Source organism: Lates calcarifer, linkage group LG5, assembly GCF_001640805.2.
Source record: "Lates calcarifer isolate ASB-BC8 linkage group LG5, TLL_Latcal_v3, whole genome shotgun sequence".
Taxonomy (NCBI): domain Eukaryota; kingdom Metazoa; phylum Chordata; class Actinopteri; family Centropomidae; genus Lates; species Lates calcarifer.
The window spans coordinates 18565540-18578109 of NC_066837.1; the positions used below are offsets into that span (position 1 = coordinate 18565540).

General features: G+C 40.9%; 3 protein-coding genes across 5 annotated transcripts; 1 reads left to right on the forward strand and 2 right to left on the reverse strand.

The window, feature by feature from the left end:
• Positions 1-110: 110 nt before the first annotated feature.
• Positions 111-3180, reverse strand: LOC108875955 (lysozyme g). Of its 2 annotated transcripts, XM_018665194.2 has the most exons (6): positions 2732-3172; positions 2084-2131; positions 1905-1982; positions 1594-1808; positions 1338-1488; positions 111-1259 (listed from the first exon to the last, which is right to left on the reverse strand). In XM_018665194.2, the coding sequence occupies exons 1-6, from the start codon at positions 2982-2984 to the stop codon at positions 1123-1125; spliced, it is 882 nt and encodes a 293-aa protein (XP_018520710.1). In that variant the 5' UTR covers positions 2985-3172; the 3' UTR covers positions 111-1122. The 2 variants fall into 2 exon arrangements, with proteins under 2 accessions (XP_018520710.1, XP_018520711.1); XM_018665195.2 differs by lacking the exon at positions 1905-1982 and having other exon boundaries at positions 2732-3180.
• Positions 3181-5123: 1943 nt separating this feature from the next.
• On the reverse strand, positions 5124-8837 carry pglyrp2 (peptidoglycan recognition protein 2). Its single transcript, XM_018665164.2, has 4 exons — positions 8618-8837; positions 7206-8066; positions 6376-6586; positions 5124-6193 (listed from the first exon to the last, which is right to left on the reverse strand). Exons 2-4 carry the CDS (start codon positions 8047-8049, stop codon positions 5890-5892), a joined length of 1359 nt encoding a protein of 452 aa, XP_018520680.1. The 5' UTR covers positions 8050-8066; positions 8618-8837; the 3' UTR covers positions 5124-5889.
• A 177-nt stretch (positions 8838-9014) lies between these two features.
• On the forward strand, positions 9015-12053 carry trappc5 (trafficking protein particle complex subunit 5). Of its 2 annotated transcripts, none has more exons than XM_051070702.1 (3): positions 9015-9551; positions 10088-10378; positions 11086-12053. In XM_051070702.1, exons 1-3 carry the CDS (start codon positions 9471-9473, stop codon positions 11380-11382), a joined length of 669 nt encoding a protein of 222 aa, XP_050926659.1. In that variant the 5' UTR covers positions 9015-9470; the 3' UTR covers positions 11383-12053. The 2 variants fall into 2 exon arrangements, with proteins under 2 accessions (XP_050926659.1, XP_018520681.1); XM_018665165.2 differs by lacking the exon at positions 9015-9551 and adding an exon at positions 9807-9876.
• Positions 12054-12570: the final 517 nt, after the last annotated feature.

Consider the following 12570-nt stretch of genomic DNA (forward strand, 5'->3'; position numbering starts at 1 on the left):
ATGGCATCAGTTAGGGCTACAACGAGCTAAAAGAGAATTTTTGCATGATTCTGTCTGTCAGAGTCAGACAGACAAAACTGGACCCACAGAGCAGACCAGAGACAGTAGGATGAGGTGAGGCGGTTTATTCACAAGAATAAGTAAAGGCAGGCAGTAGAAAGTACAAAATCGCAAGGCAAAAACCAGGTCTCAAGAAACAAACTAGGTCAAAATCACAAAGAACTAATCACAGGGAAAACGCCAGAAGGCTACACACTAGGACACAGACAATCTAACAAAGACACACTGGGGAAACCGGTTTATATACACAGGAGGGGAGGAGCTAATGAGACACAGGTGAAATCAATGGGGCAATCACACACAGGGGAAGACAAGACACCTAAAATGAACACAAACAGGAAGTAAGGAAAACCAAAAGAATAAAACAGGAAATCAAAACAAACTACACAGTAAGGGAACTGACACTGTCAGTTTTTGTTTTTTTTTTTAATATGCTCTGCATAACCTTCCTGAGACACAAATTGTTTTAATTTTTTTTAACAATGTCTTTATTGAATTTCCATTATTCAGCAACATAACACTCTCAATGCCACACACACACACACACACACTTAATATCCCTCAGTACCCCCCTTACATATAGAGCCAAAATCAATATAAAGCATATGAGAACACAAAGTAAAGATGCACAAAAACAGAAAAGTTACACCACAGCCACAAATTTTAAAACATGCCTCCTTCCCCTGAGTTTTGTCCTGAATTTTCCTCCTGTGGCTCTCCTTTATCTCCACATTTAAATAGTTTTCAGATTCCCTCATTTACATCCAATTTGTTTTTCAACCTATGTGTTGTTCTCTCCATTGACATACACTGCGTCTCAGTCTTGATCCAAGCACCTTACAGTTAAAAGCTCATTTGTTTCGCCTGCAACATACCAAAATCAATACATTTATATTCTTTGGTTCTCAAACTGAGATATGTTGGACTCAAGTGCAGCAATATCAACTTGATCTTGGAGTCACTGAGTTTAACAGGGGTTACATAAGTCCACAGTTGGGCAGTTGTCGTGATTTTGTCCGTGTTAGATTTGGATTTTTAAGAGGTTGACGGCAGCTTCAGGTTTTAAAAGTCAGCATTGCATTTGTACCACTGAGCTCTGGCAATGACATCACTGGAGTAGTCTCCACCTGTGGTTATGGAGTCCAGCTCTTCATAGGAGAGGATGTTCTCATCTCCGGCGTTGTAGGCTGCTATCCCTCCTGCAGAGACAAACACACATGAGAACAAAGCATGGAGGGAGTTTTGTCGTGAACATTTACCGGTTCAGTAAAACAAACCCCTCAGCTGCTGCTCCTTGCTCCATTCAGGAAATGTATGCTTTATGCGTATGATGAAATAAATCAGGATGTCGATGGCTTGGCAGAGGTGTTCCTCACTGTTCCATGAGCCTTTTGGAGTGTGTCCTCCTCCATTTGGATTGACATCAATCTACAGGAAACACAGGTTATTTCAATTTAGATTGAAAGCGATTCTACTGTATTGTAATGTGACAACAATACTGAGAGCGAGTGAGTGAAACGGATGTTTTATAACCTGCATCAGCCCAAAGGTGTTATACTTCTGTCTCTTTTCATCATAGCAACCCCAGCCTCCCGCCAGCGTCTTTCCAGCCCGGCACGATCTGGAGATGAGGGCAGCGATGAGAGCTGGATCGACTCCTTTCTTACGAGCAGCACTGTTGATGATGGATTTGTATTTGTTCATTTCTATCAGATCGCTCTCTGCCATGGCATGTGAGGCCTTCACACCTTTAGAAAAGAATCGAGGGGAGACAGGAGGGCATGGGTATAGTCACGCTGCATAGATAGATAGATAGATAGATAGATAGATAGATAGATAGATACCTGAGTACTTCAGCTTGTCCTGCTGAGCTGTTTGCCATGAAGCTCCATTAGTTTCTATCTTCATCACATCTCCATACTCTACAAACATTCAGGTTATCAGATTATTTTTTTTATCTACACACATGCTCAAAGCATGAGGACATGATGGTGTTTCACATCATCCAAAAACGCTCACTCACTGGAAACAGATCCTCCTCCTGTCAGTGATCCTCCACCTACATCCTTGGCTGGAAATACATGAAGACATAATGATGAATAACACTGATGTAATTCACTGAAAGACTTCTGTAAGTATATTAATATTGTTAGGCAACAAGTGAACTGGATGTTCAAAATGAAAGTGAAACTGACAAATGACCAGATTTCTATAAGAAACTATTCATCACTGATTCACTAACACTGCAAAAGCTGCTGTAAAATATCTGACTGTGACTGTGATGCACTTTTGTCTCTTGGGCATGGAGATTTAAAAAAAAAACGCAGCTCTTTGTGTGTGGGACAAAATATGATAGCCGGTATATATGAATGTGAATATGTTCAGTATCAATGTTAAAGAAGCTTGAGAACTTTTCTCAACCTGTGGTCCTCGTGGACGTAAAACTAGATGCTTGATGCTGTACAGCATGCTGGGTAATGCCCACTTCTTTATTCTCGAAGAACAACTTTGTTAGGAAAAATTAGTTCACAGCAAAAGGCCATAAACACCTGGTCAGATGACTCTACGAAGTATTCTGGTCAGTGTAGGTGATGAGTATTTGCTGGCACATGATAAATATTAGATACAATAAATAAATTCAGTGAACACATCCGAGGGCAAATGAACCCACCGAAGCTTTCTCTCTGAGCGTTGCAGCCGATCTCTCTCAGCGTCTGCAGAGCCACTTCTTTAGCTCCGGACTCCGTGAAATGTGTGACCAGAGCATCTGTGATGTCTACAATATCTTTATTCTCCAGAGCTGCGCGTCTGACCCGCGGTTCTTCTCTGCGGTCCAGGATCGCGGCGCAGAACTTTTTCCGCTGCTTTTCATCCAAGTCCTCCAGCATGTCGCGTAAAGCGGATTTAACGGTCTTGGTAGACATGACTGCCAGTCACTCAAGAGGACTACAGACTGTGCTGCTGTGCGCTGTTTTTACTGTGATGCTGCGTGATGGAGTCGAAGGAGACTATACAAGGACATAGGACCAGACGGAAGAAGAAGGCGTGCAATGAAACTTGCTGACTGAGGAAGTCGTTGCAAAATCTCAAAAAAAAAGGCGACATTTCTTACCCCGAACACCCCCCATCCCCCTCCACCTCCTACTGGTGTAGATCTGCTGAAACTGTATTGCACATAAGGAGTCAACAACAGAACTCCAGACAGGTTAGTCTAATCTGATCACACACTTAATTGTTCATCGTTATATTCTCTATAAATATAATATGGTCTAAATAAGTCTACACTGTCAGAAATGTAATCCAGGTGCAGAATAACCAAACCTTTCTATTTTATTTATGTTTTTGCCTAAAACGTTTTTTTTTTTTTTTTTTAATCTAAAAAATAATAGGAATCTAACAGAAGATGACCATAGATGGTTCTGAAACAGTAATCACCTGCAGATGGGGCTGGTGTTAGTGAAATCACAACCTCAAAAACATATGCTATAACTCAGTCTCAGGCTTGAAGGCGTTGTTATTTAATGTAATGACTCATTGAAAGTGTAAAACCTTTTAATACCAGTTCTACAGCTGATAAACATGATTTATTTAAGTCAGATGTTACGGCCTTAGATCTTTGTTTAATGCTAGTGAAAAAGAGTTATCTTACTGTTTTAGGATTAAAGAGTTGTTCAAGAGTTCAAGAGTTATTAAAAGTAAACAACTGTTCTCTAATAACATCTGGGATCTCTTTATATATCATATCAAGGCACCATTGTTCCACTTTATGTTATCATATACCATCAAATATTCATGTCAGCCATCCTGTGAACTTTGTCTGGCGTTCTTTGTTGTCATCCTGAGCCACGGGCTGTTTGTGTTTGTGTTTGTGTTTGTGTCTTGTCAGACTAGCGCTTGTGGCTGCTCGTCTGTAGTGTTCTGGAGTCTATTTCTGTACTTCATCCGTGGTGCCTTCTCATGGTACAATGAACTCTACAAAGTAAACAGTCTGTTGAGAGTAGCAGCTCAGGTCATTTAGTGTCAGTGTGTCAGGAAAGTGGGTCACTGTAAAGTGAGAGATGAGAGAGAAAATGGTTGTTATAACAGTGATCTTGGATTAGTGGAACTGCAAATCTAAATGTTACTTCTGTGTCCCCATATCTGCTGCCTTGGACCCCTGCATTGAAACTGAAAATTAATCCACGTCTTTTCATTATTCTACTGTTCCCTGTAAATTCCAGCTTTGTTTTATATGATTGTTTTTGTGTATTTAACAGTTGGACAATATAACACATTTGAAGATTGGATGTTTGATTTTAAGATTTTAGGAGATTGTCAATAATGAAAACAGTTATTCATAGCAGCTCTGTCCTGTAACTTTCAGTGCTGGGAGGCTTCATCTATTTGATATAAAATGTCAGATATCTCTAAAAAATTTGTTGTTGCTGCATCTGCACCTTTGACTGAGATTTGAGTGATTCGTCAGTAACTGTGTGCGTCATTTATAAGGGCTCTATTTACTTATTGTGGTATTGACTTAGTGCTTCGTACTGACTGAAGTCTTCCTCTTTTCTCTTCGTGAGTAGATGCAACTGACTCCATCCACCCATCATCCTGCATGTACTTAGACTCTACTCGGATGGAGTTTAATGCTTTTAGATTGTATGTTTTTGTTCTCTACTGGTCTTCAATTTACACCTCAGTCTGACACCACACCCAGCCTGGTTTCTACCACCAGATTATTTCACCACTGGTCAATGTCACTTTCCTAATTAGCTGCATTGATTCTACTTGAACTACAGCCACTAAAATGCCTTTAGCAAGGAATGGTGGTGTTGTTCTGCATAGGAATAAGTCATTGTATGCTTGGAGTACAAAGATTAAAAGACATCTCTTTTAGTAATTTTGTCTTTTGTAAAGTTAAAGTTGTGGTAAAGCAATCACTATGCAGTCCGAATGGATATCAATAATGAAAAAATGTTTGTCAAATACAGAAAATGTGTTTGTGCGTGTCTCAGCTGTACTAGATGTACCTGGCAGTGAATCCTGTTGGTGGAAGACATGATGCAAATGAACAAGACAGATAATAGAAACAATCACATTTATTACAGTTGGCCAGTCTCTTTATTGCTCTGTTTTTGAGGAGTCAGTTTCCTGTAAAATCATAGGAGGAGAAATAAGATGATTGTGAACTAAGATTGAGAATCAGAAAGGTTCCTAAAACCACCACCTATTAAACAGCTGATGGGTTAAAATGGTTAATCCTACATGCCATCCTGAGGATCATTGCACCTCTGATGTATATTGGATTAAAATTAATTTAGTCCTGCATTGGGCCCATGTGGCCACCAGAGGACTCCCAGGAGCATGTGACATATTCCATGAGAGAGCTCATACAAAAACACAATATTATGTTAATAGTTTGGCTAGCCAATACTACTGGTTTAATCTATTCCTGCTGCCTCTGTCAGAGCTATTATCATGTTGACATAACAGATGAACTGCATTTTGATGCAAGCATCATACTAGCATTAGCAACACACCTACAACTAATAAAACTGATAATGGTTGGATTTACAGTACAGTTCTGAGTCTCCTATTGCCTGAGTCTCATTATTAACCCATTGGTGCCCCACATGAGGATGACCATTTGGTTCCTGCACTGAAATAGGTGGGTCTGAACAGAGTGAATTTACATTAAAACAATGAACTACTTCACAGTCTGAAGGATTAACTCAAGGTCCATTTCATACAGTTAAACTATTTTAAAAATTAAGTAAACAGTTATCATACCCTGGTGAACCATTAATGAATGTTACTGTAAGAATCCCAAAGTGGCAGTGGGAGCTGTCATTCCCTGAAGTGTTCCCAGCTTTTTATTTCTGAAAAGAAGGCATCTCCTGGGCAGGAGGTGTAGTTCACCACCTGTCTGTGACCATGGATGGTGAAGTTGGCAGCCAGTCCTCCTCCATTGACTGCACATTGGATTAAACGATGGCGCAGCAGGTTCATGGCATGGCGAGATGGCAGGGTGGCAGTATAGTTACCAATGATTGACACGCCATACCCGATAGCATTGTGCCCCCTGGTGTGTCTGCCAAGTTGGCTCCATCCTCTGCCTTCATAGACATAACCATCAGAGCCAACCACAAAGCTGAGGACACAAAGATACAATAAATGGATGCAATGTACAATGCCTGATTAATTTGTAAGTACAGATGTATCCTATCTCCAGGTCCATTCTTAATGCAGCGAATCTTCTCATCTAACTCTCAGCAAGAAAGCAAATAAATTTATTTTCCAAGATGTAAAACTATTCCTTTAAATGCTATTTACTTGTATCCTATGTCGCTCCAACCGCGGTCCTCCTGGTGGAAACGCTGCATGGCCCTCATGTCGCGAGAGCACTTTGAGAATGATAAACAGGGCGAGGATGGTTCATAGGTGTGGTGAATATAAAGAAATTCGACAGGCAGAGACAGTGGGATAGGTGTACTCTGGTAGGCTTTTGCCCCCCACTGACAGCGAGGGATAATTTGAGGGCAGTCTGAGGAGAGGCGGAGAGAGGACAAGAGTTAGGATACTAAAACCACCACAGATTTTGCTACATCATACTCACAAACTTGTGTTTACAACAGTGAAAACATCAGCGTCTCCATCACTTGGCTATGAAAACTGGACTGGACAATTGGCTAGGCCGATATTAGCTGATTGATATTTTGCATTAGCATATGCCCAGGTTGGGCAGTGGGTTTATCAGAGATTAGATGCCAATAATGTTGCAGACCATAAAACCAAAACAGTCGCTCACCTTGAGCAGTGATGTAAAATGTATGTCTGGGTGTGTCAGTACACCCTGTTATCACTTCTATCTGAGAGTCACTAAACTACACAGAGTGACAATTCAGGATTCTTTAACCAAAGGATTAGCCTATGTGCTCAAGCTGCAACAACAAGTCAACTAATCAATTAGCTGACTATCACAAAATTATTCAGCAATAACTGTGATTATTATGGGCAATTGTTTCAGCAAAATGCCATAAATCCACTGGCTCCAGCTTCTCAAATGTGGATATAACTTGCGATTATCTTCTACAATTTGCAAACATTTTACAGGCCATGGTTGCAACTCCAAACCCTGCACCCAAGTATACTTCATAGCTCACCCCAGTACTTGTGCACAAATGCCTGCAGGCCATCCTTCACTGCCTTCCCCACTCCAGTGTCCATTGCAATCCATTCTGTCTTCTCCAACTTCCAGACCAATGTTAGCGTCTCCATCACCTGTCTATGAAGATTAAGTGGCTCCAGAATGGATCTAGAGATCTCCCTTCGCCTCGGGCTGACATGGCTGGTCACAGCATCAAGACCCTGTCCCTCCTGCAAAGTAAAACTATAGTATCCTTTCAAAATCTCACTGAGGGCTTGCGGCTGTTCAGATCCATTTAGTTTGCTTAGGTGCATGCCCAGTATTGCTCCATCCATGCCTCCATTAATAACAGCATCAGTAGCCAGAGTGGCAGGCCGAGACAGCTTGAACATCTTAGGCTGTTCCACGCTGTCCCAGCACCCATTAGGCCCCAGACGAAGAGATGATGGGAAGTCCTGGAGGCTGAGGAAGGACAGACCCAGCGTCCTGCCTAAGGTAAGAGGGAAGAGTCCAACAGCTGGCGTCCCCTCCATCTTTGCTTTTAGTCCTGACTCAATCCCTAGCAGTAAGGGCGCGAGGGCTACTGTGGTGCCGTCTGGAGCGAGAACCACCCCTCGTTCCTCTCCATGGTCTGTTACAATGTGGTGGGTGGCCTTGTCAAAAAAGCTGAAGGATGAGGCGTTGAGAATGGCCGTCTCTAGGACGTCAGTGTCGGTGAGATTATAGGATGCACCCAAGAAATGGATGGTCATCACATCGTCATGGCCGGCGGTCCTCCTCAGGGCCCTGACCAGAGCTAAAGGGGACAGACCAGGGTTGGAGTCTTCCACCTGCTGCACGGCTCGGATGAAGCTGCCCATGTTACGCAGGTGTGTAGCTGACAACAACACAAATAAGGAAAATAATAAGTGAAGGAGGGACACTGAGTTGCTGTATGAGTAAAAAGACCACATGATGGCATTGTTGAGCTTAGTTAAACACTGGAAGAAAGTAACTGGGGTGAAGAAGAGGGCTGGGATTTATGTTCTGAATTTTACCATTACCTCAAAATACTTTTGAACTTAACTGATTACACTATGAGTTTATTTGGCAAGGAGAGGCTAACGTCAAATATAGTGGGGAAAAAATTCAAGACGCTCCCTTGCCTCTTCTTTGAACTGAACAACCCTGTCTGAATTGTATGTGTGATGGATGAATAATATGTAAAAATATTTTTTAAAATCTGTATTCAGAAAATTCAATATTTGAATAATGAAAAAATAGTAAACGTTCATAATCACAATATGAAAGGTTTCCTAGCATAAAATATTCCTTGTCAGCATACCAAAAGGAAACTATTAGCCTAACGAAAAATTTAACTCATGATAGTCATTGTAAATATTGTCAACAAAACACAAAAACTGGCATATTTTGAATAACTGAATTTACCTGTTGGCCTGCTGTAGACAGGAAAGAAGCAGAACAAAGCCGCAACAAAAATTGATAGTCCAGATGAAAGTCATGTTGCATCTCCTAGTTGCTGCTTCCTAAAATAAAACTATTTTCTGTTAAACAGAAAAAAAAACAGAATCAGGCTTTTTCCCAGCAAAGTGAACAAACCTAAACACAAATGTAAACTGAGTGGCACAGTCCCTGCAACTTCTAAGGTGAATTGTGTAGGTGTATTTGTGCAGGCGTATGTGCATGACTACAGTGTTGTGACCCAATAGGGGCGAGTACTCTTTGTACACTGATGGCTCCAAGTATTGATTTGGCCTACAGTACGTTAAAGTGTAACAAAAGCAAAACAAAGTCTGAGCCTCTTAGTAAGGTTCAGTACAAATAATGCTTTTCCTGAAATTATATTGGGGTTGTCTCTCTTTCCCCATTCATTACGCAGCCCTGCACAGACTCATTATACAGTACAGTATGTCATTCGGTAAACACAACTGAAGTGAAAGATAAAACAGATTTATGGTTAATGTTTACCATCTCATGTGATGCGTGGATCTGTTTGTCTGCTCACCACTGCCAGGAAACATATTTAGTCACTGGTGATCAGTCAACTCTATGTGAACTCTAAATGCAGGGAGATTACAGACAAACAGAACTGTCCTGATTTGAGGTGGAGTTTGGATTTTTTACACCATGATGAAGCTGGCATCACAAAACTGGTGTTAAAGCTGTAATCAGTGGGCTACATAAACATGCACTCATGATAACTTCTCACAAATTCAAGAAAACAGCCCCCTCTGAGTAATTTAATGCACTTAAAGAAGTTTTACACTCATGTAAGTCATTCATGGAGACACCAGACTACAAGGGACAAAATCATGAGGAGCTGTCTTTAAGTCACTCTGAGTTACACCAACCTCTACAAAAGGTGAGATAGTTAGTCAAACCATTGAATTGATATCTCACTTTTGACTTTAAGTCAAATTTATGACATACTAGATAAAAAATTAAGAGATAAAGGATGCAGATTAAAAATAAAAATTGACTTTTTTTATCTGATAATATCATATAATTCTGATTTATTGGGTAAAAAATGTTACTCAGAGTTTAGTCAGAGCAGTGACTGTAAACGTCTTTTTTTTTTTTTTTTTTTTTTTAAATCATGGTTGAGTTTTATGATTGATCCAATGTGTCATGTGACAAGGTGACGTTACCAGTCGGAGCAGGAAGTAAACCAAACGACAACAAAGCAGGTGTAGTAAGGAATCATATGACCTCTGACCGTAGCTACAGTCTGTTTTGCGAAAGACAAAATGAAAAATATTCCCTAGCTCTCGTTTACAGACGTTATTTTGGTGTCCCGCTCATGACTGCAGTAGTTAGGTCTGGTTAGCACTGCCCTGCTAGCCTGAGGTCCAGCAGCTTGACTTCATTTTACCTCTCTGTGTCTTTGCACCGCTACAGACGCTCATTATAAATATCATTATGGAGACTCGCTTCACCAGAGGCAAGTCTGCTATTTTGGAGCGGCCTCTGAGCCGACCTAAAACCGAGGTGAGTGTGAGCGCCTTCGCCCTGCTCTTCTCGGAGGTGGTGCAGTACTGCCAGAGCCGGGTGTACTCGGTGTCCGAGCTGCAGGCTCGTCTGGCCGAGCTGGGTCAGCGCGTCGGAGGCAGCCTGCTGGACGTGCTGGTGCTGAGAGAGAAGAACGGCAAGAGGGAGACCAAGGTCCTGAACATATTGCTGTTCATCAAGGTACACGACAGCTCTGTGGTGTCTGTAGAGAGACAGAGTGTGTGTTTGTAGATATGGTATTAAAAGAGCGACTGTTTTCAAACCCTTACATTTGCTCTTGAATGGGAATGTAGACTCTTGTATCAGCGGACATGTTGGTCTGTCACAGCAGGAAAGGCACAGAGCCCGTACCAAAGGCCAGTGAGCTGCAGAGGTGGAGAGTAACTAAGTACATTTACTCAAATACTGTGCTTTAGTGCAGTTTTTAGGAAGCTTTCATTTTGACCTCACTACATTTATTTTACAGTGTTAGTTACTAGTTACTGTGCAGATTCAGATTATTAGCACAAAATATAATCAGTAAATGAATTATGATGAATTTTCTTTAGTAGTATACAGAATAAAGTAGAATTAGTCCCACCCTTAACAGCAGCAACATTAAAATGATGCTCACACATTAATACATCATTAAACACAGTTTGTTAATATATATTACTCTGTAATGTGCCATACTCCATAATGAGTACTTTGGCCTTTAGCACTATAAGTATGTTTTGATGATGTATATCTATGTTGTCATGTTGGAAAGTACCTAAGTAAATACTTTAAACAGCTTTGAGGTACTTTACGTAGGTATTTAATACATTTTTGGTGTAGCGTTAGTAAGTGAAATCGCAGTGTGAACCTCCACCTAAATACTCCTCAGTTGTTTGCTTCATACTCCGCAGGTATCCGTTTGGAGAGCCTTGTTTGGCAAGGAAGCAGACAAGCTGGAGCAGGCCAACGACGACGATAAGACCTACTACATCATCGAGAAGGAGCCCCTCGTCAACACGTACATCTCCGTTCCTAAAGAGAACAGCACGTTGAACTGTGCAGCCTTTACCGGAGGGATCGTAGAGGCCATCCTCACCCACAGCGGCTTCCCCGCCAAGGTCACAGTCCACTGGCACAAGGGCACCACGCTCATGATCAAGTTTGACGAGGCGGTGATCGCCAGAGACAAGGCACTGGAGGGCAGATAGGAGAGAGGTTTGATAAAGAAAGATACTCAGTTTACTTTCATAGGTCTACATAAAAAGGGCATTTGTCATTTTTTGCTTTAAAAATTAGTTAATCAATTCTCAAAATTGTTGTCAATTCACCATCTATCACTCTGCTAATTGATTAATTAACTAATCATTTCAGTGCTAAGGGAAAGTATACCGTGTTGAATGTACTGAAAGTATCTGTTACTCAGACATATTTATTTATTACTGATTCCACTCCTTTGCAATGGATTTCCAGGGCAAATTCAGAATGTAAACATTACAAGAAAATGTCTTACAGCGTGTTGTGCTGCATCTGAGGCTTTTGTTTTTTTTAGTGCATCACATCAGGCTGACACCAAAAACTTCCAAGCCAATCAGCTGATGGAAAATCTTCCATTTCCCCAAAAAACATGTGACTGCATCTGTATCGACAGGCCTGGAGGGATTATAGTTGTATCCCTGTCAGACTGTCTGTGCATGTTTGTATTGAGGGATCAACACAACACTGCAACATGGTCTAGCAGGGATGTGTTCAAAAGGCAGGGCTGCTTTACTCATGTCACACATTAAGCCTTTAACAAAAGCATTATTGTTGGCATGTGTTGAAAAATAATGCTAATACCTGTATTTTTTCTGATAAAATGTAAATAAAGGCATTAAGAGATGTTTTTGGATAAAGATTTCTTCTTGAACTCTTGAAATAACCGTATTTAAATTTTAAATTTTAAATGAAGTGTTAGGAGAGCACGGAGGGAAGGTGAGTCATTTGTCTGAGAGAGGAAAAACGAAGACCTCTCACGCTGTTCCTGTTTCTGTGTACCACAGATGTGTAATGGCAACATACTGGATTGATGCTACAGATGAATTCAATCGCAAGAGATGGCCTACTATTGAATTTAACTTCAACAATCTTAGATGAATGCATTGAATTCAGTTACTGATTGCAGTTTTTACTGCTTGAAATGTGACAGAAAATAATTGTAGAAATGGTGGAATTCATTATAAATGCAATCACGTAGAGTGCTAACCTTTTCACTGAGTGGTCAGTAAAATATAAACACGTACATTGTAATGTAATCCAGCATAACAGTCCTGTAATGACGACAGAAATTACACAGACATTGGGCCACTGTAATGTTTTACCACCTCATTTAGATGTGAAGAGGAGCAAAAGTATGAAAT